The following is a 27,445-nucleotide window of genomic DNA, read 5'->3' as shown; positions in this document are numbered from 1 at the left end:
GAACAGGGCCCTTACATCGAGATGCGCCACTTAAAAAATAATAACGAGATGTGTCACTTAGCAGCTAGCTGTATCTCGCGCTGAAGTCCCGTGGGAAAAAATGTAAATAGTCCAGTTGGGAGGAGCATCGTGTGTATGAAGAGGCTCTGCTCATCGGCTCGTCGGTTCTCAGTATTGAACGTGTCCGAAAGAAACGGTTTTCGATTCTGTACTGCTGCTCCGAGAACCGCTGCACGTTTACACACACATGCTCAGTATCAGCTGCTCATGAGTTCATCAGATCTCAACATGTCTCAGTTCAGTGAACTTTTGGAGTTACAACATATAATTCAAAACATTAGTGTATTTCTAGTCGGAGGGACTGTCACTCATGTCAGAAAGTAAGTAACTAAAGTAACTTGTGGGATCAGTGCTGATTTGAGACGCGAATCATTTAGAACGTTTCAGTTCGATTTGGTGAACTGGTTTTTGAACTGCCAAGCACTTCTGCATGGAGACATTGATCCCTTTTGGGAATTTTCTTTGCACAGATCAATCGTTTGGCCTCAGAAGTACTTTTTGAATGAATTTTTTTCCTGCAGTCAGATCTGCCTGTTATATCCTGTGTTTTATGCCATTTAATATACAAACAGGTGGAGTTAGTGATGAGGTTTGGTTACGTGTTCAAACGTGTCTAAAAAAAAAAAAAAAAAAGTAAATAAAATTATGCTGGCTGATTAAATTGAGAATCACACTCCAACATGTCATAATGGCAAAATCATAACCAAATATATAATTTCATCATGGCGATAACATTACCATGCCCAACACATCTATGACACCAAAGGTTTCTTATTGAAATCAGTGGAGAACCCTGTGCCTCAAAACATTACGCTAAAGGGGTATCCTGTGCAAGAAAAGTAACAGAGCACCTGGAAAGTATTCACATGCAGCGCTACACTTTTTCCACATCTTGTTATGTTACAGCCTTATTCCAAAATTGATTAAATTCATTATTTTTCCCTCAGTTCTACAGACAATACCCCATACTGACAATGTGAAAGATATTTGTGTGAAATATTTGTAAATATATATTTTTAAAAAGAATCACATGTACTTAAGTATTCACTGCCTTTGCCATGATACTCAAAATTGAGCTCAGGTGCATTCTGTTTCCACTGATCATCCTTGAGATGGTTCTACAAATTTATTGGAGTCAATCTGTGGTAAATTCAGTTGATTGGACATGATTTGGAAAGGCACACACCTGTCTATATAAGGTCCCTCAGTTAACGGTGCAATTCAGAGCACAACCCAAGCCAAGAAGTCCAAGGAATTGTCTGTAGTTCTCCGAGACAGAATTGTAATGAGCAGTAGCGTGCACAAGGGCCGGGGGATTGAGCCCCAGGCCCTTTAAAAGTGAAAGTGCCCCTTTCGATCACACCGCAGCGCCTCCGCGAACACGATTTCTACCTGCGGAGGACCGTTATCTGAACGCGATCTCTACTGACAGGGTGACCGATGGTGGTGACAGCATCATGCTGTGGGGATATTTTTCAGCGGCAGGGACTCAGGAGACTAATCAGTATTGAGGGAAAGATGAATGCAGCAATGTACTGAGAAATCCTTGAAGACAACCTGCTCCAGAGTGCCCTGGACCTCAGATTGGGGCGAAGGTTCCTCTTCCAACAGGACAACGATAAGCACACAGCCAAGATAACAAAGGAGTGGCTACAGGACAACTCTGTGAATGTGCTGGAGTGGCCCAGCCAGAGCTCAGACTTAAACATGATTGAACATAATCTGGAAAGATCTGAAAATGGCTGTGCACCGACGCTCCCCTTCCAACCTGACGGACTCAAAAACACTTGAGGCTGTAATTGGTGCCAAAAGCGCTTCAACAAAGTATCAAGTATCACGCAAATGCTGTAAATAGTTATGTAAATTTGGATGTATATTTTTTTAAATAAAATTGCTAAGACTTATTTCACATTGTCATTATAGGGTATTGCTTAGAACTGAGGAAAAAAAAATAACGAATTCAATCGATTTTGAAATAAGGCTGAAAGTGAAGCGCTGTGAATACTTTCCGGATGCACTGTAGATTTTCATATGGCATTGGCTGTAAAACACTCTTTGGCTCTGTTTAGATCTTTTATTTTTAAGACTATTCCACCTACATTTGACCCTATATGAAAGAGACGGATTGTTATTATGCTCTGACTTTGTAGGTTAGGAGGAAAAAGACATTCATGCCACAGCTAGTGTGCTGACCTTGGTCAAATCTAGGATCTTCAGTGTGACATTCAGTTGACACTAACACAATACCTTTGCCCTTTCTTAAGAAGATCAAAGAAATGAGGGGAGAGGCAGAGAATTTGGGCTAAGATACTCCCTTTCTTTCTTTCTCTCTCAAGAATTTGATTTAATTTTCCATTTAATAAAAGATCAATAAAAAAATGTTGTTCAGTAGTTCAGCACTGATACTAATTAAACTCATTTAACTTATGAATTATGATGTTGCATGATTTATTATGTGATATATATATCTAAAACTATGTGGAATCATGATCATTAAATCATTTTGAATGTTCAGGGTGAAAAGCTAGAGGGTTTGGCATGGGGAACCATCACAAAACACTTGTATCCTTTAGTTCTGCGAACAGAAGAACTCTTTATGTCGAGAGCACATCTCCGGACTGTGGAAAATGACAGAAGAAGTGGATGTGGAATCCTGAATGAATGTTTTTATTCTTTACAGAATAACAATGGCACAATAATAAATATAAATTTGCTACCAATTAAACATTAGTGTAATTTGTTTTATAATATTGAAACTTTTTAAATATTATATATATAATATATATATATATATATATATATATATATATATATATATATATATATATATATATATATATATATATATATATATATATATATATATATATATATATATATATATCAACATTTTGTACTGGCATGCACTTGGACAAGCATCATGACTGTAAGCTGTTGAAATGAATCATTCCAAACCACATGATAAAGACAAATTGCCAAAGGAATTAACTAAATATAGAGCCTCATGTGAAACACAAGAAGCCTATCAAGCAAGTTAAAGGGTTTTACAATGTGAAAGGGTTAGTTATCCCTAAAAGAATCAGTGGTCACTATAGACAATATTTTGTGGTTGTAATCAATATTTCATAGGGTCCAGGACTGTACCCACAGAAAATTTAATATAAAACACATATTAAGTACAGTCCTGTCAGGTCAACATGAAAGCGAGATGTGACTATAAAAACAGAACATCACAATGGGAGTATTTAATGTTTTGTGTTCATCCCCCTCTACTGGAGAGGAGGGTGTGCATTGCCTGTCTGCAAGAGTTGATTATAAGGTCCATGTTTGTTAATAAAACATTTCCAGAAAATATTGATGGAAAATGTGATGGACATGTGTGAGAGCCTTTTTGATATAAAATATGTTTTTTTTTAAAAATCATATAAATTATACATATTTGTTTTGAGGGTAAATACTGCAAAAAAGCATTCATGAAAAGAATAAGGAAAAAAACAAACATTTTAGGGAAGAAAAAAAATAGTACTTAACCTTCAATACAGACAGATTTAAGGTTTGGCTTATGACAAAATCACAGTTGTACTCATACTGCAATGTGAGCAACACTGATATCAAAATCGAATGACTCAAACTAACATCACACGTTACATAAAGCTCAACAGAAGAATGTGATGAGGTGAAAAGCTACATATTTAACACATATAAATTATAAATCCGAACACTTTACTGATTCAAACACTGTCCCTTAGAGTTATAGGATTCAGCAATAAGACAACTGATGCCACTCTCTTCAAGTCTTTAAGTCTTTGGCCTGTCTCTATTAAAATGATTAATAAAGACCACATCCAAGGGCCTGTTTACACCTGGTATTAAAATGTGTTTTCGTCGATCTGATCACAAGTGAACAGTGCTAAATGAGACGAATCCTCAAATGTGCTGTGCTGGCCTGCAGCTGGAGTGGGACTTTCTGTCCTGAGCCCATTTGTACAGTATCTGTGCAGCTCTGGACAGCTTCTCCTGACAGAAATGCTGTCCTCAGTATCTGTTCCTGCATGATGCCATTGCTACGAGTAAATGGTGATGACCTCCCTGCCGCCTCCTCGGACCAGCAGCACCCGCTCCAATCCATCTGTGAGGACCTCCAGGAACTCCATATCTGAACTCCGAGTGAAGGAGAACTGCAAATGCTCTGCTGCATATGAAGGTGACATTTAAAGCGTAACTCTCAGTCTGAAAGAAAATGACAGACCATGTTATCATGATTCTTTCCATAATAGCCCCTTTAAGTAGATGTGCCACTGTCTGCATTTCAGCTGATGAAAGGATACAGTTCTCATCCCCGCCCTGGTTTTTGGGTGGTCCTGGCATGTTCAGCAGCACCAGTTGGGCTCCCTGGGATTTGTTAACTACAACCTCATTCAGTTTCACTGCAGTGTGCATTCTTCTCACATTAGTCTGATCCCTGTGAAAAATTCAGTCATTCACATTTAGCATCAAAACTTAGTTTGGGTCAGTAGGATTTTTAAATGTTTTGGAAAGAAGCCTTTTATGCCCACCCAACTTGCATTTTATTTGATCAAACATGCAGTAAAACAGTAATATTGTGAAATATTATTACTATTTAAAATAACTTTTCTATTTTTATTCATTTTAAAATCTAATATATTCCTGTGATGGCAAAGCTGTCCATTTCAGTCCTCAGTGAAACGTGATCCTTCAGAAATCATTCCAATATGCTGATTTGCTGCTCAAGAAACATTTCTTATTATTATCAATAGTTGTGCTGCTTAATAATTTTTGTACAAACTGATAATTTTTTTCAGGATTATTTGATTAATAGAAAGTTTAAAAAGTGTTTCACTTTTTATCAATTGAATTCATCTTTGTTGAAAAAAGTATTAATTTCTTTGATAATATTACTAGTAATAATACTAATCCTGCTAACCCCAAACTTTAGTATTTTAGTGTTTGTTTGTAGTTAGTAGTGCATGTTTGAAGAATTTATTAAGTTAATTACATAAGTTATGTTTGTATACTACATTATGATATCAGTGAGCATATTTTGTTGTGTTTTCTTAAAAATGATTTGAAATATGATGGGGATCCAGTGCTAGGAATTAACGATAACCTCACTACAGTGGATCTACAATAATTTTATGAAGCGACGGGAATAGTTTTTGTGAAAAAAAAAAAAAACCTCAATAACTACTTATATAGTGATGGCCGATTTCGAACCAAAGCTTTGAACCGTTATGAATCAGTGTATCAATTCATGATTCGGCCTATCACTATATAAGTCGTTATTTAGTTTTTTTGCACACAAAAACTGTTCTCGTCGCTTCATAAAATGATTGTAGAGCCACTGTAGTGAGATGCGCTTTGTAACGACGTCTTTAGTGCCTTTTATGGGTCTTGAGAGAGGAAATGACATTGGTGGAGGCCTTTCTGAGCCATCAGATTTGAACAAAAATATCTTCATTTGTGTTCCGAAGATGAACGGAGGTCTTACGGGTGTCGAGCGACATTAGGGTAAGTAATGAATTAGTCATACAGTCCTACATGAGTGAAATGTCAAATAAATGTACAATTAATGTTAAGCATTAATTAATAACCAAAAACACACACAGAAAACTGAATATGTGTACTTATTGTAATTCAATGAACGGTGCATAATTGTAACAACTGACTGTGCACTAATAAAATAATAAATAATAAATACCATCATGCTAGCTGACTAACTGTAGGAGTTATCTTTAGTAAGTACAAAGTTAGTGTTGATGCACATGCAGACAAAAACATCTATGTCACAATTTTTCATGCTGACACATGCCGTGACTATGACTCACACTGACTTTAGCAGGCCACACACAGAGACACACGCCAATTCATGCTGCATGTTTAGTGTGGCACACATGCAACACATCCTGTTTACATCCACTACTATAACACAGAGCAGACAATTAATGCACTCTTAAGCAGACACACCGATTGCATAAGAGTCAAAAGAACTTACAGATTCTCCCACTCTCTAGAAGAACAAAACAAAATATCTTAGCGTGAAAAAAACGAAACCATTTAATTATAAAACAGGATAAACCCATTCAGATAAACTACAAACAATTTACTTTATTGATTTATAAACTCACGGTTTCATATTGAAGATGTCCCGCACAGTCATATTGGCCTCCCGAAGGCGGTTTCTCTCACTAATCAGCTTCTCTTTGGTCCAGGTCATATGGACCCGGTCGGAAGTGGGCGTGGGCTTGTCGTTCTGAGTGGCATGTGACTTAGTGTTCCTGTAATGAATCAGCTGAGGCTGAAAAAGAAAGACACACACTGCTTACAACAGTAAATTGCATTAACATTGAGTTAAAACGTCGCTGGAAAAACAGGTTGGCAGGACCTAGATAGACAAACTTTGTTAAAAGACTGGGCTGAAAAGATCAGCTTGGGCCAACATGAATTTCCATGGTGGCACAGACTGGTTTATGCTGGTTTGGTGTGGTTGCAGATCAAGGTGGTTCACAACGCAAGTTTTGCTCGATAAGCAATCACAGCACATTAGCATTTAAAACCAGTTGTGCTGATCTTTTCAGCAGCAGGGGAATGAGTATTGCAGGAATGCTTCGATACTCACAAACACAAGTTATGGATTAGTAACCAGACTGAGAGTCAAGAACAAACACTCTACAGTAGATAATATACAAGTACTTAAATGTATACACTACTAATCAAAAGTTTGGGATCAGTTTTTTTTACTTTTTTTTGACAAGAATTCATTTAAAATTCTTTCAAATAAATGCTATTCTTTGGAACTTACTTTTCATCAAAGAATAACATAATAATAATAAAAAAAACTATTAAAGGGTTAGGTTTACCCCAAAATGAAAATTCTGTCATTAATGACTCACCCGTAAGACCTCCGTTCATCTTCAGAACACAGATGAAGATATTTTATATTTAGTCCGAGAGCGTATGCAAGTGTATGCACACTATACTGTCCATGTCCTGAAAGGGAATAAAAACATCATCAGAGTAGTCCATATGTGACATCAGTTGGTTAACAAGAATCTCTTAAAGCATTGAAAATACATTTTGGTCCAAAAATAACAAAAACTACGACTTTATTCAGCATTGTCTTCTCATCCATGCTTGTTTTCAATCCTCAAATAAAGATTCAAACAGTTATGAATCAGCGTATTGATTCATGATTCGGATCACCTGTCATGATCGAACTGCCAAACTGCTGAAGTCACGTGACATTGGAGATCCGAATTCTGAATCGATTCACTGATTCATAACCGTTTGAATCTTTATTTGGATTGAAATAAACACGGAAGAGAAGACAATACTGAATAAAGTGGTTGTTTTTGTTATTTTTGGACCGAAATGTATTTTCAATTCTTTAAGAGATTCTAATCAACCAACTGATGTCTCATATGGACTACTTAGATGATGTGTTTATTCCCTTTCTGGACATGGATAGTGTGCATACAATTGCATACGCTCTCTGACTAAATATAAAATATCTTCATCTGTGTTCTGAAGATGAATGGAGATCTTACGGGTGTGAAACAACATTAGGGTCATTAATGAAATACATTTCATTTTGGATGAACTAACCCTTTAAGCAGCACAGCTGTGATAATAAAAAATGTTACTTAAGCAGCCAATCAGCATATTAGAATGATTTCTGAAGGATCATGCAACACTAAAGACTAGAGTAATGATGCTGAAAATTTTGCTTCGCCGTCACAAGAATAAATACAATTTCAAAATATATTAAAATAGAAATTAGTTATTTTAAATTGTAATTATATCTTACAATATTTCAAAAAATGGAACTGGCCCCAAACTTTTGAATGGTAGTATCTTATAACAAAGAAGTATAATTAGTGGAGTTGCACACATTTTCACTCAGAATTCAGAAGACGAGAAACTCTCTTCACTCATGCTCTATAATGACATGCAGACATGCTGTAAACAAATAAAATCGACATTTTCAGGGCCACAGTCATTTTCATTGCTATGTTATGCTTATTGCTAAATAATGAGGAATTTTTAAATGATGAAAACCATAGCATAATTACAGTTGCAAAAGGCAGCCCTTATTGAAAGCTGTGGCTCTGTCATGTCTCACATTTTGAATGGATTACCACTTTTCCACTGAGGCTGGTGCCAGAGCCTTTGCCCAATCTGGAACAGAGCTGCGCTTTTACACACAAAAAACCCTGATGTCCAAATCCTGGTTTTGAACAAGAGAACCTGTGATGTCAGTGGGCAGAAATTCCACAGCTCCCAAATCGGTGGCATTTTTGAGGAAGTACCGACCCAACTCGATCACCGATTCCAGCTCAGATACCAGCTCCAGTGAAAAACAGGTTGTGTGGATGGAGCAACATGAGTTCTACAGACGGTTATCTATTGGTAGTAGCCTTGACAGAGAGTGAAAGTATGTGATCGGTAAGAGGTAAATCCCTGAGCTACCTCCTCGTCCAGAATTACAGTTGGCACTTGTAACTTGTGGTTGTGAGATGGTTTCTGCCCGCAGGGCTTCCTTCTGATTGAATTCCGGGATTCATCTGAAATGCTTTGAATCTGGCAGTCGCCACAGAGCAAACAATCCAAAATTGTTAAGTATGAGGAAGAAGCCTTATGTAAAACAGTGCCCCAACTTACTCTAATGCAAGTAATGTCTTAAAACTGCATCTAAAACGCATGATTCTTGAGGGTGGAAGTGTATTTACTGCAACCATAATGATTTATGCCCCACATAGTAACATAATAACCAAAAGAACAGATTGCTGGAGAAATATTACCTCTCTTTCCCGCTCTGTCTTAGAAAGCTGCATCTGCTTCAGCATCTGAGAGCGTTGCTCCATCACAAGGGTCTTCTCATAGGTGAAGGCTGAGATATCACCTGCATGCTACACAGTGGCAAGTGAAGTCATAACTAAAAGTGCACTTCCAGTATCTTGCAAACATTCCACCATACTATGCTATGTTATAATATAACATAATATAATAATACATTATATTTATTAAAACATGATAATGGGTCAATATTATATCTCACCATTTCCACAACTTCCACCTTCGCATCAAGACGCAGGTGGTACAAGAACATCTGGAGGTCTTTCTTCATCTGGATGCTGTTGTCATCCATCTGGGCTACTGTGAAGATCCTCATCTTACACTTTCTCCAAACCTACAGGGCAGGGTAAAGCACTGTGTGAAAGCTATGGTTTAAAAAAAAGAGCAGCTCTGCTGTATCAGACATTCTGTTGCCTTCCACCTTGTGTTGGCGAAGCAGGAAAGGAAGAAGCATGAGTAGACCACCATCATGGACAATCCACCAGACATCAATGGTACCCTCAGCTAACCGGTCCTGGTTTGTGGGAAATGTATCAATGTTTTTCGCCACTAACAGGGCCTGGTGGGCAGCTGTCGTCTCTCTGATGGTTTCTTTGGGGGAAAAAAACATTTAAATTTTTACTATTTTGTCAAATTGATTGATATTTCATGCAATGTTTTCACATCATTGTGAACAACATAATATTTCACAACTTATCTAAAAGGATTTGGAATTATTTGATTTACTTCTCTTTAACCAGCTTTGAGACCTAAAGCCTTCGATAGTTTGTTCATAATAAAGCTCAGCCGCCGTCTCAACTCTTATAATCCTCATTAATAATCCCTGACCTCATTGCTTTAAGCTGATTATCTGACTTTCTGGCAGCTTAGATTCAGAAAATGACAAGTGCGCACCAATAAAGTTCTTCCAGGAGAGGGAGCTCTCGGACTGTTTCCAGTTGGCGGGCCAGGCCACCAGCACCGCATTGTGTTTCATGCCACCCAGGCCCGCGGACTGGATCAGGTGAGAGAAACCGTCCCGCTGGTTAGAGGACACCACCACATGACAGAAACCCTTCGTTTTCTCATTTGCCATGGCTGCTTTGATATTCTGTCAAGTACAAAAACAAAAACATGGATATATGTTAAAATGTGAATACAATAAAACGTACCGACTACCAACAATGAGAGCTGACTGAGTGTATATGCTGTCAGAAAGACATATATATAAGCATATGTCTTGTTTAATCACTACTAATCCCCATTGACAACACTGACTACAGGGTAGATTAAAAATGAATGGAAGGTCAGGATTCTAAAGGGGGATTTGTTTTCATGACTGTCATGCAATGTCATTATAAGCCATAAACTTAATACAAGGACTTTTACTCTTGAGCAATCTGCTGTTATGTGTCTTGCTCAAGGGCACAATGGTCATGGCTTGCTTCTTGCAGGGTTTGAGACAGCAACCTTCTGGTAACCAGCCCTGAGTATCAAAATGTCTGTCAATCTATAAACTCTGTTAATCTTTGATGTGAGACTATAGTCATAAATTGGTGAAAATTTTAACAATGTACAATATTGTCAGCATTTTGTTAATGGACAAATGCAGTTATCTATGGAAGCCCTGACAAGTAAAAAGAAATCTCAAATGATGATGATGATTTTTTTTCTGCACATTTTAACCTCACATGCATATATTTTATTTTTATTATGGCTGTAAGGCCAAGAAGACAAAAACTAGACAGATATTTGTAGAAATGCAGAGATTTGGCTTTAACCTTATGGCTTTACCTTTTCAGAGAGCTTAGCATCTGCCCCACGAGCCATGAAGGTGCCCTCCAGCACTGAGCAGACGATGGTCAGGCCTTTCCCAGCCTTCAGCTGTGAGGTAAAGGAAAGCAGACGCGGATGTTTTACCCCCAACTCAGAGTCCAACTTTAGGAGCACCAGCAGCTGAGGTCTGGAAGATGAGTTCAATTATATTCGTCTTAGATTTGGTCATGTATGATGATGACTGAAGATGTGCTGGTATTCTTTTGAATGCTTACCTCCAGTTCTTAGTGTGAGGTGGCGCCTCCTCCAGTTTTATTAGGGCATAACGAGCTGCATTAAGGGACAATCCTCGAATCCCATCTCCCCATTCCTTCTCTGCCCTGAGAGGTGTTGGGCAAATAAAATAAGAACAAATGATCTCTTGAGTTAATATAGAACATTTAACCTAAAAATACAGAGTCTGATGGACACTTGCTTACCCTCTGTATTCAATGTACTTGTAGACGCATCCAGCAATCAGTATGACAAACAAAGCATAGAACCAAGATGAGACAAACATGAGGGAGAGACTCAGGCTCATCCCAAGGAAAGAGAGGGACCTGCAGACATTTAAACAAATCCAATGGTGCATTTAATGGTAGTGAATACAAGCAAACATTAACTCTGACTGCCCCATTCTACCTCAATTCGCATGTAGATGGAACTAATAACCATTACACTACACCTATTTGGTTAATGAAAAACCCATGTACATTTAACAGCATGACATTGTTTGCATGCAGGAAAACGGAATGTGCACTTAGCCCTGGTCGCTGTTCCTTCCCTCATAAATTGTGACTTACCAGTGGTAGAATTTGAATCTTGGCCTCCAATTTGGGGTGCGTAGAAGTGTTTGGACAGCACAGGCCAGGTTTACAAAGAGGTAACACATCAAGAAAAACCTGTAAAGTAGAAATTTAAACCAAGTTTATTATAGTTAACTAAAACTAAAACCATTAAAAACTTGAATTAAAATAATGATAGCTGAAATAATATAAAAAATGATATTTCAGCTATTTTTTCTTATTTTTATTTAGTATAACTTGATGTATACATTCATGAAAACTATTATATATATATATACACTATATAGATATAGAAACTATATACTAAAAAAAATTCAAATGAGAACAGGAACAAATATTCAGCCATTAATTAAAAGTATAATAGTATCTCAATGATACTAAAAAACGACAATCACAAACTGAGTAGCAAAACTGCATGAAATGACCACAATGAGAGTGCAGGCACAATTACAGTAGAGAATTTCATTTCAGACACACAATTTTATAATTATTAATATAAACAGGGCTTGACATTAAGCATGTTTATGTGCTTGTCCTTCGGACAAGTAAATCTTTCATTCACTTGTCCGAGTAAAAAATTTGTTTGTCTGGAAAAAAGTTTGATATTTTTGTGTGTGTGTGTGTGTGTGTGTGTGTGTGTGTGTGTGTGTGTATTGTAAATCTAATTTATTCTGAAGCAATATTCTCACCAGTGTTCAATTAGCTTACAGACATATTTAAATCTGCATATTTCTGATATTTTTACCTTTTATAAAGGGCATTTGATCCACTAATCTTATTAAATATAGGCTATGCTTTAGGTTTCATTTTATATTGTTAAAATTAATCAATATATTAAATTAAAATAAGACACTATAAGGGCTGTTACTGCAGCTAGCCATCTAAAACAGGTGAATAAACAATGGCTAAGTGGCTAAATGCATCTCGTTGTCATGTAAGGGCCCTGTTCATGTTAGGCAGAACATTTTAATTGCATTTTGTGTCTGTTAAGACACCCTTTACGTTTATGCCTCCATAGCTGCCGTTTTATGGGGGGGGGGGGGCATTTCCTCTTCAGTACATTTAAGCACATAACTAAGTCAAGGTGCAATGAGTATTTTTTAATGCACATACAGGGCTCAACGCTGAGGATTTTTTTCTACTGGCCCACTTGAGTATTCACACCCTGTCGGAGTGGACGGCTTTTTGGCTGCTAGCTTCGTATGTGTTTTGCGAACACAAAACTTCTCACACAGTGATTACCAAATTGAGTTCTCTTCCACGTTTCCTTTGTATCGTTGCATATTTAAATTGGCAAGACTTAAAATGTGCAAATGATAAACTTTCGTGACAATGCAGCTAGCCAGATCGGGACAGTGGACAGCGTCGTTTACTCTGGCTGTGGGCCATCGGGCAGTCCTTATTGCCGTGCCCTGCCCAAAACTATAACCTTACACTTAGAATTTTTGAAGGTTAGAATTTCTCAAATAATAAAATGCAAACAATAATAATAAAGCAGCAGATTTTGCCCGGGCCCCAGTTATTACATAAACTTAAACTTTTTACATAAATGTAAAAAGGTAAAAGCAAGGGGATCACACTCACATTGACAGAATAGGAGCAACGGCATCAAGGGAACCGATGAGGATCCCAATCTCACAGATGGCTGCAGTTAGGAGTAAGGCCCAGGTTGGCTCGCCGTTAGCTTTACTATGACCAAACACCTGCCAATTACATAGACGTAGGTCATGTTAGTTACATCATAGGATTATGGCCAAGCTGTCCTCAAGAGTGTTACACACTTTAACTTCTTTCTTTGTATACATTTTTTTCTGAGCGAGAACATTTCAACATCACAAAAGGAAAGCCAGGGCATGTTGTTACCTGTAAGAATGGCACGATGCCATCTCGCGCTATAGCCTGAAGGATCCTGGGAGCACCAGTGAGGCTCTGTAGGCCCGCTCCACAACATGAGAAAAATGAGCCAATCACAATCACCCATGAAGATGGCCAAGCTAGTGTTGAAACAACTAGAGTCTTCTTAACTGAGTCTCCATACCTATTACGAAAGCAAGCATGCAAAAACACGTAAAAACGTGAAGAATGTATTCTATGCTAAAAACTGTCACCGCAGGTCTTATCTGAATGGATTTATCAAGCATTTTTGTAACCCACGGCAATTACATGCAGTTTATTATTTATTATTATTATTACTACTACTACCAAACAACACTTACTTGTCTCGCAAAACCACACCTTCAATACATGCTCCAAATAACACTACACAGGAAATGTCTGTTTGACATAATTAAGGGGTTAATCTTGTTAAATAGTAAATTATAAAATTGTTTATAAAACAGACCGCTTCCCTCAACAGAGGCTTTATTTTTGCAGCAAAAAGATACAGATGAAAGAGGTGGTTACAATAGCCAGAATAGTACCAGTAGGAATGGACCTTTGAGGGTCTCTAAGATCTCCAGACCTGTTCGATCCAGCCATGATTCCTGTGAAAATCAGAGAAAAACATTTGATACGTTTCATAATCATTATAAAAGCCCTTTACCATGATCACAAATAATAAAGCAATTAGTTTAACTACATTTTTCAGTAGTGTTGCTTGTTTTTAAACCGCATGGTATTTTAAGTAACAAAGCTATTTGACTTTAGGCAGGCAGGTAGTGTTGACAGATTCTACAGAACGAGCGTTGACAAAGTTACATTTTTCATCAACAATATTTCAGCAATCAGGTTGTGTGTATGGTAATTCCTGCCAGCGATGCTCAACTAATGAATCACTTCCTTTAAATTGATCGGTCAAGTAGTCTTGAATTAGTTTCCATTTGTGATTCAGTCTGAATCATTCTTATAGATCACTCATATACTGAATCATTTGAAATAGTTTCTTACTCTGTACAAAGTTATACTTTTGAAAAAAAAAAAAAAAAAGGCTTGAATTGGATATTTACCCACAATTCATGGATACCAAATCTACAGATGCATCCTAACGTTCGTAAGCGATGAAGATCTTTATTAAGTGTGACACCTGCATGTACACTTTGAGGACGACTCTGTGGTCATGAACCAGGTCAACTGAACTGATTTATAGAAAAGTAAAAAATCTGTGGTCACTACCACTATTATGGGGCTTTTTGTCATTTAAGAAACTGAAATTCCCAGTCATCATCCCAAGAGAGAAAATCATACAGGTATGGAATGACATGGTGAGTAAAGAAAATATATTTACATTTTCTGTTTCTATTTCTTTCTTTTTTTTAACTCTACCTGTAACTGAGGGGAAGTAGATTCCAACCAGAAGGGTGAAGAAGGTGGCAATGTCATTGAAGACATAAGGCATTGAAACATCCATGTCCATCTTATCTGACGCCTGTTCTGAACTCTGTTCCTTCTTCTCCACTATTGTCCTGTATTGTCCATAGTGTCCCCACATGTTATCTAGGAAGGAGAAACATTAATGAAACATTAATACTTACCAAATTAAACTTTATTACCTAAATTGAAGTCTTTTGTTTGTGAAGTGTATGCACACTATACTGTCCATGTCCAGAAAGGGAATAAAAACATCATCAAAGTAGTCCATATGAGACATCAGTTAGTTAATAAGAATCTCTTAAAGCATTGAAAATACATTTTGGTCAAAAAAAAAAAAAATCACAAAAACTACGACTTTATTCAGCATTGTCTTCTCTTCCCTGTTTGTTTTCAATCCTTAATAAAGATTCAAACAGTTGTGAATCAGCGTATTGATTCATGATCCGAATCATGAATCAATTTGCTGATTCATAACCATTCGAATATTTGTTTGAGGATTGAAAACAAACACGGAAGAGAAGACAACGCTGAATAAAGTTGTAGTTTTTGTGATTTCACATATGGACTACTTTGATGATGTTTTTATTACCTTCCTGGACATGGACAGTAAAGTGTGCATACACTTTCATATGCTCTCTGACTAAATATAAAATATCTTCATCTGTGTTCTGAAGATGAACGGAGGTCTTACGGGTGTGGAACGACATTAGGGTGAGTCATTAATGACATCAATTTCATTTTTGGGTGAACTAACCCGTTAAATCTGGTGGTGTATAAACTACTTGTTTGAGTAAATAATGTGTGTATAGTTTGCAGTGTAATTGTATTTGAGAATTCACCTGATATGACACCGCTGAGCAAGCCAGGAACAGCCTGGATCTCTGTCAAATTGTTCAGGGTGAAGTACTCATCACACGTTGCATTTCCAAAGTCACCTTTGCAAAAAAGTCTCCACAGTTCGGTAGGGTGGGTTACATTGCCGATGACCTCTGTCTTTAGACACTTGTCAAACGTATTTTTCAAGGTGCGGTTGCCAAGCAGACAGATTCTGTTGATGCAAAAGAGATACATAAATATAGGCTAATTAATTGCGTAATTAAATTTGCTCCATAACATTTAAAGCTGCACCATGTAACTTTTCCATCCACTAGAGGGCGCCTATTCATAAAGAAGGGTTTATTTTGATGACGCCAAGTTTGAGCACAAAATCTTGAGACGTGGTTTTCACCTCACAGCCGGTGGAAAAGAATCAGGATAGGACTCGGGCAGAAATCATGTTCATGAATGCGGTTAGTAACGTTACTGTTGTATGAAGCAGAACAGGACCGAGTGTTGAGAGAGCTGAGCACGGCCGCAGGAGCGATTGTTAAGGAACACACGGCTCACGAGCAGCGGGACTTTTATTATGAAGGGACACAGTCGCCGGCGCCATTTCCGCTTTTCTGGTCGTTACTTTGTGCATTCACTCAGCGGCTGCTGTGACACTTGTTCACACACTGCTAAGAGTAAAGCGTTTCTGCCAAATAAACCCGAAACCGAGGGTAATGCAGATGTGATGCAATTGACAGGCGACTCCCTTAGACATCCTGATTCCTGGGTTTAAAATGGCAATTTTCTCAAAATGTACAAATAGTTGGAAACATTTGGGGTATTGTAAGAAAATATATAACACTCGCCTGGTGGTATTTGGATGTTTTACTACAAAAATACCACATAGTGCACCTTTAATATAGGCTACAAAGGCTATCTTAAAATTATAAACATCTTTAGCATATTTCAATCAAATAATAAGTCATATACATTTCTAGATTTTAATTTCGTGTTTTGATGTTACATCACGCAGGTTGCCCCGTCCACACTAACGCCTCGTGTATGTCAACATCAAACCTGGACGTGGAGACTGGAGGGAACGATTGTGGAAGTTTAGAGTAAGATATGATTTTACAAATTTCTCAAGTTCCACAAGGAAACCATAAAGGTATGTCATTGCGTTCAAATCAAGCCTCACGGACGTGAGGAGAATACGAGGTATGTGTTTTTTGTTTTTACACTCCTCAGCGGCTGTGAGTAGGCGTGGGTAATATACCGGTAGACACATTTAACCGGTAGAAATTTTTAGAAAAAAACATTTTTTTAGAAATACCTACTGGTAGAAACCGGTCAAAAAGATTTTTAACTATTGTCTCTATCGCTGTCACTCTCTCGGTGATGTAGCTGTGCTACACCGTCAAGAAAGCGTATCATTTGCATGCGTTTCTAAGCATAGCAGTTTAAAAACAGGTGATGTGATGTTTTGCGGAGAGAGCACTTTGCGCATAATTGGGCTTGAAGGGTTGAATACACATTCATATATATTTGCAAACATCATTTATGTCTTAAGTGAACTTAAATCACTGAGAAAATCCAAATTCTAGATGATGCATGAGCCAAGTTGGGACTTCCTTGGAAGTTGGGGTGTTGGGAATGGGTTTGTCGATTTGAAACCTGATGGAAACACTAATCTATAATATCGATAATATCATCTCTCTATTTATAGAGAGATGAGTGTACGGAAAGAAAATCTGTAACAAATAGTGTTATTTACTCCACTTTCACTGTTTGCTTCACATACCATAAATTATAGAAATTGATATTTTTCATCATTTTAAATTCAGATGTAGTTATCTGGGTTCATTGAAAATAAGATATAAAAAGTTCATGAGTTCAAAAGTTCAAAGTACATGAAACATCATAATGTTTTTCACCCATATGGAGTTTAAACGTCCATATAAAAAAATCACAGCATTACTCACGGATAATTGGGAGGCTTGATGGCGCTTTGGATGACACCTGCGTAAATGGCCAAGATTGACAGCACCACACAGGACAGGAAGATCAAGGCCAGCTTGTTGACATATTTCACTCCAACAAACACTACCAGGGTCATGATAGCTAAACAACATGTGCCATAAACACGCATGTTATTTTGCATCCCAGTTGGCTCTTGCTGTTCAAACAAATTAGCATCTGGCATGATGTATGTCTGTCGCAGGGTATGAAAGGAAAGAGAAAGAAAGATTTACTGAGGATACATAAGGTAATATGATTTTTGAGGTCATGTGACTAGGGCAATGAAAGGGTAAGTAGATAACATCTGCTGACTTCAGTTAGCTCAGTGCTGACACAAACTCTTCTGCAGTGCTGACTGAGTACTGTATTTGTGTTAGTGTTGGTCCATAAGTTTTGACTCACCATAAAAATTTCCATGGTTCCTAGTATGTACATAGAACCTGCAAATGTGGTGCCCAGGTAGAAACACAAACCCACTGCTCCTCCAAACTCTGGGCCCAATGCTCTGGAGATCATGTAGTATGAACCACCAGCTAAATTGGGAAGAGAATCAAGTTGACATGAAACAAATACGGAGTAAATAACTAATATATATATATAGAGTGACATAACAGATTGAAATCATACCAGGTACAACGCCGTTAGTTGCAATGGCACTCATTGAAATTGCAGTCAGCATGGTCTATGGATGAAAAAAAGTTTTTAGTTTATTTTTATTTTACTCACAATTTGATTTAATTTTTGTTAGATTCTGTCACTGTCAGTTTTAAGGGTTTTCTAGTTTCAGTTTCAGTTTTTATTTTATGTTTTGCTTATTTTAAAATATAAATTATTATAGGCTAAAGTGTAATTTGGGCAAAGACATGGTTAAAGATGGATGTTTTACACACATAAATAACACACAAAAATATATATAAAAACTAAGTTTATCAGTGTCATGTTAGTCTTCATTTTTAAAAACCCAACACCATGCTTTGAGCAGGCCAGTAAAATTCTTCCGCACCAGACTCTGTTAGCCATACCACCTGGATTTTTTCAGAGTATTGTCATGACGAAACTCTTGCTGCAATGTTTGAAGCAGAATGTTTGCGTGCTATAGAATCAAGATTTGCCTTGACTGGAAGAGTATGTGATGACATACTTTTGGCCATGTCAAGTTTTTCCTTTGTGTGTGACAAAACTGTCAAAAAAGGCATTAGCCTAAAGCAATGATTGAAGAAATGCAATCATGTTTCTTATTCAGATTGCACGTTGTCTGAGAGGCAGCTTTCTGTCCGCACGCTTCGGGTGTGAGCACTGAACAGTTCTCTTGCACAGTTTATTGCACTTTTTGATAACTTTAGTTACTTAGTAACTTTAAGCAGTCCTGTGCTGCATGGGTACATTTACATACAGCCATTGCAATTGACACTTTTCGGCAGGATGTTTAGACCCACTCTTCCGCACCTTCCCTTGACATGTCCTCGTGCCCCCCTGAGAAGGTCCGTCCCACACTTTGAAAACCCCTGCTAGGTACATCAGGTTGGTGAGTCCAAAAAATACCTTTAAATTGTCAATGGGGAAAAACTCACGCAAGAACAGCACATAAAGACGACAGCAAGGGCCTCCATGATTCCCGCTGTACCCACTATCCACGTGAGCCGCAGGAACAGAATCACACCCAGAATGTTTTGCATGCAGGGCAGGAACACTCCTATAAATGTGCCCATTTGAGGGCCCTTGAAACAGATTGACACATACAACAAAAACATTTAAGCTAGATTGACACACAAAATAAAAACATTTAAGGTATGTAGGACAAACAGAGATTCCAGCGTAACTGAAGTCTTGAGATAAATGTGTGTTTATGAGTCTCCTATTCATCTTAGTGTGAGTCACCTTTACGGTGATTCTCTGAATCCCATCCTCACTCTCAGCTTGCTCGTGCTCAATGACCCCCTGGGTTACGTTGGTGTAGCGGGCCAGTTTATTGAGGAGGGATGACACCATCGGAGTGCTATCAATCTCATCCTTTGAATAAAGTCATAGAGGAGCTAAAGTTTAATATATACAGCAAAATATAAATGAATCTCATATATTGAAGTATTTCATTTGAATATAAAGTGATCCAACAGTGATAGCTGATGCACAAGGATGAGGAGTTTTGAGCAGTTTGTTACCTCATAGAGCGCCATATTCTTGCCGTATATGCTGTCATCATGATCTGTGCTGATTAAAGAGCTGGTTTCTTTGGGGGTCTCATCACCTGGCAAGTGAAAGAGAAAAAAATATTTTAGTTAATCTGCTATAACACTAGCGTAATCGCAGAAGAGATTTTAAAACTAATTTGCTGTCTTGCTTAGTAAATGGTTACTGTGAAAAACTGGCACACTAAACAACTGAGGATCACATACCCACTTTCAAGTCCTTCCAAACACAACAAACTCGCATAAACGCATACTTCACCTCTAGGAGATGCATGACAGATGAAGACAATAAATGTTCTAAATAAGTGTTGGCACAAAAATATCAAACATGTTTCTGAAGTTAAAAAAACAAACCATGCCCATTACACACACTGATTTTTTTTTTGTTGCAAATTAGGGCAAAAGCCATTCTGTGTATTCCAGCCTTATGTAGCTATCAGATTTTTTTTACAGTGTTGTGTTAAATTTGGCAAAGACAAGTACAAAAAAAACAATAAAACTGAAAGTGCTTACTGTATTTGACAAGACATGTTTATTCTTGTCTTGGGGGGAAAAAAACAATCACCAAACCAACATATTTTCCATATAACTCTTCATCTGTTTTTTTCTCAAAAAATAAAATCTTTGAAATAACATTGAAATATTGGCATTAAGTGTTTTTAAATAAGTGTTTAATGCCACTGACATACATTAGACTATATATCATGCCACAATTGTTTGCATTCACTGAGCAATATACGTGGTAAAACTATCATATTTTATATTTTGATGTATTTTTCAACTAAAAGACATGCAAGAATTGGTACATTACAAACAACCGACATGCAAGAATTGGTACATTACAAACAACCATTATTTTTGTCCATCTAGTATCCAGAAGACACTCAACATGTGTTCTCTTCAACCTTTTCCTCCTGAAATGTTAACTACTGTATGATCATGTAGAACTCTTTTAATATGTTTAAATCTTCTTAAACCCCCACAACAGCAAATCTGTGCACTTTACACATCTCCGCACATGTAAATACCTATGATGTCATAAAAAGGAAAGTAAAATAATTTTTCACTTTATCAAATGCCAAATGCTCTAAACAAACACTAATGCCAAGTTGATTTGAAATCGTAAGATTACACGTGCCATTGTAATGAACTTTTGATGATCCATATCAATGAGATTTAAACTCACCTAACGTCTCTGGGTTCAACTCTGATTCACACTCCATGCTGAGAGGAAGACGAAGGAGTGAATGTGACTGATGGACTAGCGAGAACCTTTTTACCTTGTCTCTTGTTTGATTAGGAGACACTATGCCTCTGAAAAATGCACTGCAGTCTCCTATGATATAAAGCTGTCTTTTGAACCGCACTATTGCAGCTGATCTCTGCTATAGGCAATCTCCTATGTTTTTTCAAGAGGGACGTTGGTGGGATCGGTCTGTGTCTGTATTCCAGCAGTTGTCCAAGTCATGCATGTCTCGTATCTGATTGTCTCACAGTCTTCTTTGCTCATTTTTTTGACTCCAGTACGAGCTGGAGGTGATATCAGCCTCTCCCTGCCCTCAAGTTTGTTTAGTCCTTTCTGAGGTTCAATAGCAACATCAGATTCTTTCAGTTCTGTGTTTCTTTAACCAACAGTACAGGATCAGTGATTGGCAGCACTGAGCACAAGTAAAAGACTTGTGATCCACTCGAGTAGGGGAGGGGAATTTCAGGTAAAAACAAGTTAGTAGACTGAATGAGATTATATACAAAAAAAAAATAACTATAAAATCCAGTTCATCGGCATGCTAAACATCATTTGTGTAATTTCAGAAACATTTGTGGAATGAGAGGAAATGAGTCTCAAGTGTCTCAAATTATAAAAAAAACAAGCTATATAAATACATATATAGCTTGTTTTTTTAATAATTTGAGACACATGAGACTCATTTCCTCTCTCTAGATATTCCTTGTATTCTACTGTATATATATATATATATATATATATATATATATATATATATATATATATATATATATATATATATATATATATATATATATACAGTAAATACAGGGAATATCTAGAGTATTTCCCAGGCCTGTGCTGCCATTGATCTAATTTCACATCTATTTCCATAGTAAGATCAGAACAATAACAGCGAAGGTTCATAAAAGGCTTCAGAAACATCCTTTTCCTGAGAAGTCCTTCCGTGGAACTTGTAAGTTGTGTTTATAATCCTGTGCCCAGCTAATTTTGTATATGAATGATGAAATCCCAAAGGGACTAATTTGTGATGTTTTGGAAAAGCTCGTTGTTGACATATATTTATCGAGACCTGAATTGAAACGTATAACGGATTCAGCCAAATCCAGTTTTGAAAACAATACAGGGTTTGCACTACAGATCAAAAGTTTGAGGTTGGTAAGATTTTGTATGTTTTTGTAAAAATATTTTGAAATATTATAAATGTAATGTATTCCTCTAATGGCAAAGCTGAATTTCCAGCATCATTATTCCGGTCTTTAGTGTCATAATACTTCAGAAATCATTCTAATATACTGATTTCACATTTAAGAAACATTTTTTGTGTTATTGCCAATGTTGACAGTTGAGCTGAATTTTCTGGAAACCGTAATACACTTCTTTCAGGATGTTTTGATGAATTGAAACAATGATAACACTATTACAATCCTGTTCCCCATGTACAAAATATGAAGTTATTATAGTAATTGTAATAATTGGGTAATAACCTATAGGTACTAACCCTGAATATGACCTTATATTACCCAATATTTTCTTAGGTACGTACACTGTATACATGCACATACTATGAAATAAAGTGCAAACGAAATAGACATTCTTGTAAAATGATAAATGTCTGTGTCACGCTAGTGTTTACCGTTGTTGCAAGGAACACGTATGATGAAGGAAATTAGAACAGGGAAGAGACTTTCATGATAAAGCCACAAACATGTGGAAATGAGATCGGACAAGGAACTGAACAAAACAGGGATAATGAGGGAACTAACTTTAACCTTGCAAAATTATGAAATATAAAATAATAGTCAGTAATCTATTTTGTAAATTGAATAATTTATTGAAACTTTAAACAAAAGAAAATATTTTTTAAGTTTAAGTTTGCCTATGAGGTTTATTTTTTGTATCATATATACATCAGGCTTTTATAGTCCAGGAAGGGGGAAACAAACTGAATAAAAATATGTTCAAATGTTCAAAATGTATTTTTTTTAATTGCATAAAAGATACATTTCTGATTGCTTGTAATGTAAGTATCAGTTGGCACTATTTTTGCAATATGATTAAAGGTGGGGTAAGTGTTATTTCAAAACCGTTTTAGAAAAAGGGCCCCGGCTGAGTGGAATAACAAACTTGTAGCCAACTTTTCACACAGGAGGGGCAATAGCCAAGAAAGAACTAATATTTGCTGGCTTTTGCTTGAATATGCTCATGTGTCATGTTAGCTTGTTTGTCCATTTGCGATCGTATTGTGGCTCACTTCAGCGATGATAAAGACTTGTTCATTTCCACACCGAATAGAGCATCTAAAACCCCTCCGTGTTTCAAGGTTTCAAGCGTCAGCTCACAAAATGTGTCTGCAGGTAAGATACTATACTCCTAATATATGTGTGTTTCCTCTTTTCATCTATATAACCCATCCGGTCATAACTGTAATATGTTGTGAGCTGGACTATCGAGCTTGTATACAAACGTTATCGAGTTGTTCATGAGAACTGTTTGTGTTTTGTGATCGCTATAACTTTAATCTTGTCATAATTGTAATATGTCGTTAGCTGGACCGTCGGCTCGTATTCTATCGAGTTGTTCATGAGAACAGTTTGTGTTTTTGTGATGGAAGAGGTGACTTTTTCATTGAATAGTCGATCTGGATTAGTAACACGCAGATTCTGCCAGTCGTTGCCTGGGTTATGTATGTGTGGGACGGAGCTATCAAAATAGGCCCGAGACCCTTTTTGGGGGTAGGGGCGTGTTTGTTTTGGTGATTTGAAATATCAACAACGATTACCAGATATCACTTACCCCACCTTTAAGAGATGTACAAATAAGAGCTCCTCAAAAGCGGTATGTGTCATATTTGATACATACATTTTAAAATGATGTTTATATAATAAAAAGTATGGATAATCAAATAAACCTTGCTTAAAAAGTTGCTTCAGTCCAGTATATGTTCATCTTGAAATGCCAATACAAGAAAAGCAAGTTATCCTTGTTTACTTTATAAAATCATTGATGGTCCCATGGCATGGATTTTTGTATTATTTTATAATGTTTCGTGAGGTTTACTTACGGTTTTTAAATCGAAAAAATAAAAAATAAAAAATTCGGGGAAAAAAAGTGTCATTTGGGGGGTAAAATCAATGTGTGTTATTTTGGCAGGGTTGCCTGCTAAAATTCGCACTCATGGGTCTAGGGTCTATATATCACACAATAGTTGCTTCAACCCGTGGACATGGAAAACAACCCGCGGAAAAAACGCGGACTTGGCAACACAGCAGTTGAGCTCTGTTGACATTTGACAACTAACATTATGCGTCGCTTCGTTGCTCTGATTGGTTGTAGGTCTATCCAATTGATGTCTTTCCTGGTTTCGGTTGAAACACGCCCCATAATCACAGCCCAATGGAGCAATATCAGACTCATATTCTGACTACAATTGAGTATGACCACGTCAGGCTAGATATTGTACCGAGTTGTTGAGAACGTGAGTTTATTTTGTTGGTATCTGAGAGCTCTGAATAAACACAAATTAACTTTGCAACTTTTTTCTCTCACAACATGCTTTCACCACAGCTAACAGCAAACAAGACATCGACATACAGTAAGAGCTTCTGTTGAGCACAACAGCGTCATTCATTGTAACGACAGTTTTGGACAAGTTAGCACTACAGATGTACGTGATTTACAGATCCGAACATTATAGAGAGTGTTCTTTGATCGCTCGCTGTAGTTTCATGCTACTAACAAAAACGACGTGGAGTTGATCGTTTTAGTGACTGGCTTGATTCACTGACGCATCAAGACGGCCAGCGGCGGGACTGACAGTATTAAACGATTTAGAAAGAAAGTCTTTGTGAACTTAAATGATTAGCTACACTTGGGGGAAATATTCAGGCTAGGGGAACTCATATTAATGTTGAAAAACCTCATAAAATGAACATTTCACGCCATGGGATTTAACAGTAAAAAGATGAATGTCATGCGAGGACTGGTATACAGGAACACACGACATAGGAAATACTATAACAACATCTTTAATATCACACTTGGGAAATTACAGGAGAATCAGCAAACACAACCTTAACTAACAGACGATATAATATGATATGATATCATATATAATATGATATAAACTATGAACTAGAACTCATATACAAAGTAGTAACAGACCAAGGTGGTGTGGAGAACTTATTAACCACAGGTAAGAGACTAGCTAGTCAACTAATGCCAGAAAACAGGCAAAGAACAGAAAGGGAACATAAACGTTACAATGACCTGAAGGTAAACATTTTTACTATTGTGTTAAAAGGCCTTTTACTTGTTAAAAAGTGTGAACTATCAATCAAAGGGCAGAAAGTAGTAGATAGAAGAGTGTGTACAAAGGTTTTTTTTAGCAACTTTCTGTCCTTGTTGATGATTTATAGGCCTCAGAAATTCATGTATTAGAAGAAAAGGTTCGATATAGAACCATAAAGGGTTCTGTGAGGTACTTCATATACAGAACGTTTAAGGGTTCCTATCATGGGATCATTTGAAGTTTTTTAAAAAAATGAATTTAAATGATCCCATTGGTTTTCATTTATTTGTAATTTTTTATTTATCTATTTTAAATTTTATGAATGCTTGTAGAAATACTAGATCACTAGAAGAAATTAAACATGAAAGTATGCGATCATTTAAGACATTCACTCCTTATACAGAGCCTTTATGGCATTCTTTAACATTGAGTCTAGACTGAAGCTTTTTTCTGAGATATGATAAAGTTAAAAATATGATATGGCAGGATTTAGTGGTTAATGAGGGTTAAATTATTAACTGATTATGCAAAACGCCTTCACATCCAAGTGAAGGTATTTTCGTAGGCATTGTCTCCTTTCATAAAGGAAACGATACAATTAAACTTATTTCTGTTTTAAATAGGTACATTTATAGCAAGAGGACAAACTCCATGATGATGAGCAACAAGCTCTGCTACACACCCCAGTACACATAAAAGAAAACATCTAGATTATGCAAATCGTATGCCTGTTCCAATTGTGTCAAAAACAGAAAATACATTTTCATTGACCAATGGGCTGTTGGAACCAGACCACAACTACTACTTGTATGTAAATAAAGGAAAAACCCCACAACAACAAGAAACCGGATGAATTTAAAATACCTGATGAATAAATTGACTCTTATTTAGCTCTTCATCATTTGCACCCTCATCTGACCTGTACAACTTTCTTTTATGTAACATAAAATATAATTTGTAAAATGTCTCAATTTTTTACTTCTTCGTCAAAGTCAGTGGTCACCAACACTGTTAGGTTACCAATATTCTCTAGTCTAAAACATATTTTTTTTTTTGTGCTCCACAGAAAAAGTTACACCGGTTGGGATCGACAAGAGGGCAAATTCATTTTTCAATTCTTAAATTTTTCGCACAATTTTCATTTTTGGGTGAACTAATTCTTTAACTTTGAATGGAACCCACAAAATAAAGAAGTACAACTTGGCCAAGTTAAAGGTCTCTTTTGTTATGCACAAAAAAAGTGTTGCAACAGTGTGTAGTCATTTATCTAAAGATAAACACTGAAAAGACGTCATTGGGTAAGAGAGAAACAGGAAAATGGGGGGAAAAGGACAGGAAACTGCCACTTGTTTACACTCCATGAGGAGATGATTTCACAAACACATGGCAGTAAACATGGCAAACATTTGCATTTGAGGATGCACTTACAAAGATAGGCTACTAATGTTTAGGAAAAAAGCAAGCCTTTAACAGGAAGCATTTAAAAGTCCTGCTCTTCTGTTTGCTCATGTCTAGGCAGGAATTTCCCACCAGAAAGCTCTCACCTGAGTAGGGTCCTGCTACTGTGTCTGACTCCTCCTTGTCCTCTTCTTTCAGTATATCTCCATCATAGTCTGGATCTGATAATGGAGTGTCCTCCACCGGCACCACTGTGAAGTTGGTGGGCATTTTCCCTCACATGTGCTCTGTGTTTTGTTTCTTTAGCCTTTTTCTCTCTGTTTCACCCCAAGTCTCCTGGGCTCGGCAGAGTTCGAAGTTCTCTGACTTCTTCACAACTCTGTTGTTCAGACGCGGCAGCCCATGTGATCTCTTTCCACCAAATAAGGAGCTTCATACAACTCCTCCCTCTGGGCCATTCTGTCCTGCCACAGAGCTCTGAGCTGGTGCTTCCTGTTATGTGTTAACTGCCCTAGCCTTACTCATTGTACCTGTGAAGGCTGGGAGGGAGGTGATTGTTTGTCGTGTCAGAGTCATCTGAGACTGCACATAGTGATGGGAACAAAAGGCTTAACACAATGTGGCATTCCTCAACCCCATCCCATTTCAATGC

General features: G+C 37.1%; 1 protein-coding gene across 4 annotated transcripts; it reads right to left on the bottom strand.

The window, feature by feature from the left end:
* Window positions 1-2,950: 2,950 nt before the first annotated feature.
* On the bottom strand, window positions 2,951-27,205 carry slc12a7a (solute carrier family 12 member 7a). Of its 4 annotated transcripts, XM_067453810.1 has the most exons (26): window positions 26,940-27,205; window positions 19,832-19,917; window positions 19,551-19,682; window positions 19,244-19,390; window positions 18,300-18,354; window positions 18,075-18,205; window positions 17,636-17,865; window positions 15,683-15,891; window positions 14,796-14,966; window positions 13,919-14,017; window positions 13,751-13,808; window positions 13,398-13,572; window positions 13,119-13,237; window positions 11,532-11,630; window positions 11,169-11,288; window positions 10,965-11,069; window positions 10,708-10,876; window positions 9,829-10,024; window positions 9,356-9,525; window positions 9,137-9,268; window positions 8,880-8,987; window positions 8,548-8,658; window positions 6,207-6,376; window positions 6,074-6,088; window positions 4,389-4,522; window positions 2,951-4,216 (listed from the first exon to the last, which is right to left on the bottom strand). In XM_067453810.1, exons 1-26 carry the CDS (start codon window positions 27,061-27,063, stop codon window positions 4,125-4,127), a joined length of 3,357 nt encoding a protein of 1,118 aa, XP_067309911.1. In that variant the 5' UTR covers window positions 27,064-27,205; the 3' UTR covers window positions 2,951-4,124. The 4 variants fall into 4 exon arrangements, with proteins under 4 accessions (XP_067309911.1, XP_067309912.1, XP_067309913.1 ...); XM_067453811.1 differs by lacking the exon at window positions 6,074-6,088; XM_067453812.1 differs by lacking the exon at window positions 8,548-8,658.
* Window positions 27,206-27,445: the final 240 nt, after the last annotated feature.

The sequence above is a fragment of the Pseudorasbora parva genome, chromosome 9 (assembly GCF_024679245.1).
Source record: "Pseudorasbora parva isolate DD20220531a chromosome 9, ASM2467924v1, whole genome shotgun sequence".
Lineage (NCBI taxonomy): Eukaryota > Metazoa > Chordata > Actinopteri > Cypriniformes > Gobionidae > Pseudorasbora > Pseudorasbora parva.
Note: the sequence above shows the minus strand (reverse complement) of the source record. Positions and strands in the feature narration are given on the sequence as shown.

Coding starts and splice junctions, on each gene's coding strand:
- slc12a7a (XM_067453810.1), bottom strand. CDS start 27,063: ATGCCCACCAACTTCACAGTGGTGCCGGTGGAGGACACTCCATTATCA. Junction 14,967..15,682: donor GCTCAGCGGTGTCATATCAG/GTGAATTCTCAA, acceptor TCTCCTTCCTAG/ATAACATGTGGGGACACTAT. Junction 13,573..13,750: donor GGTGTGGTTTTGCGAGACAA/GTAAGTGTTGTT, acceptor CTTTCGTAATAG/GTATGGAGACTCAGTTAAGA.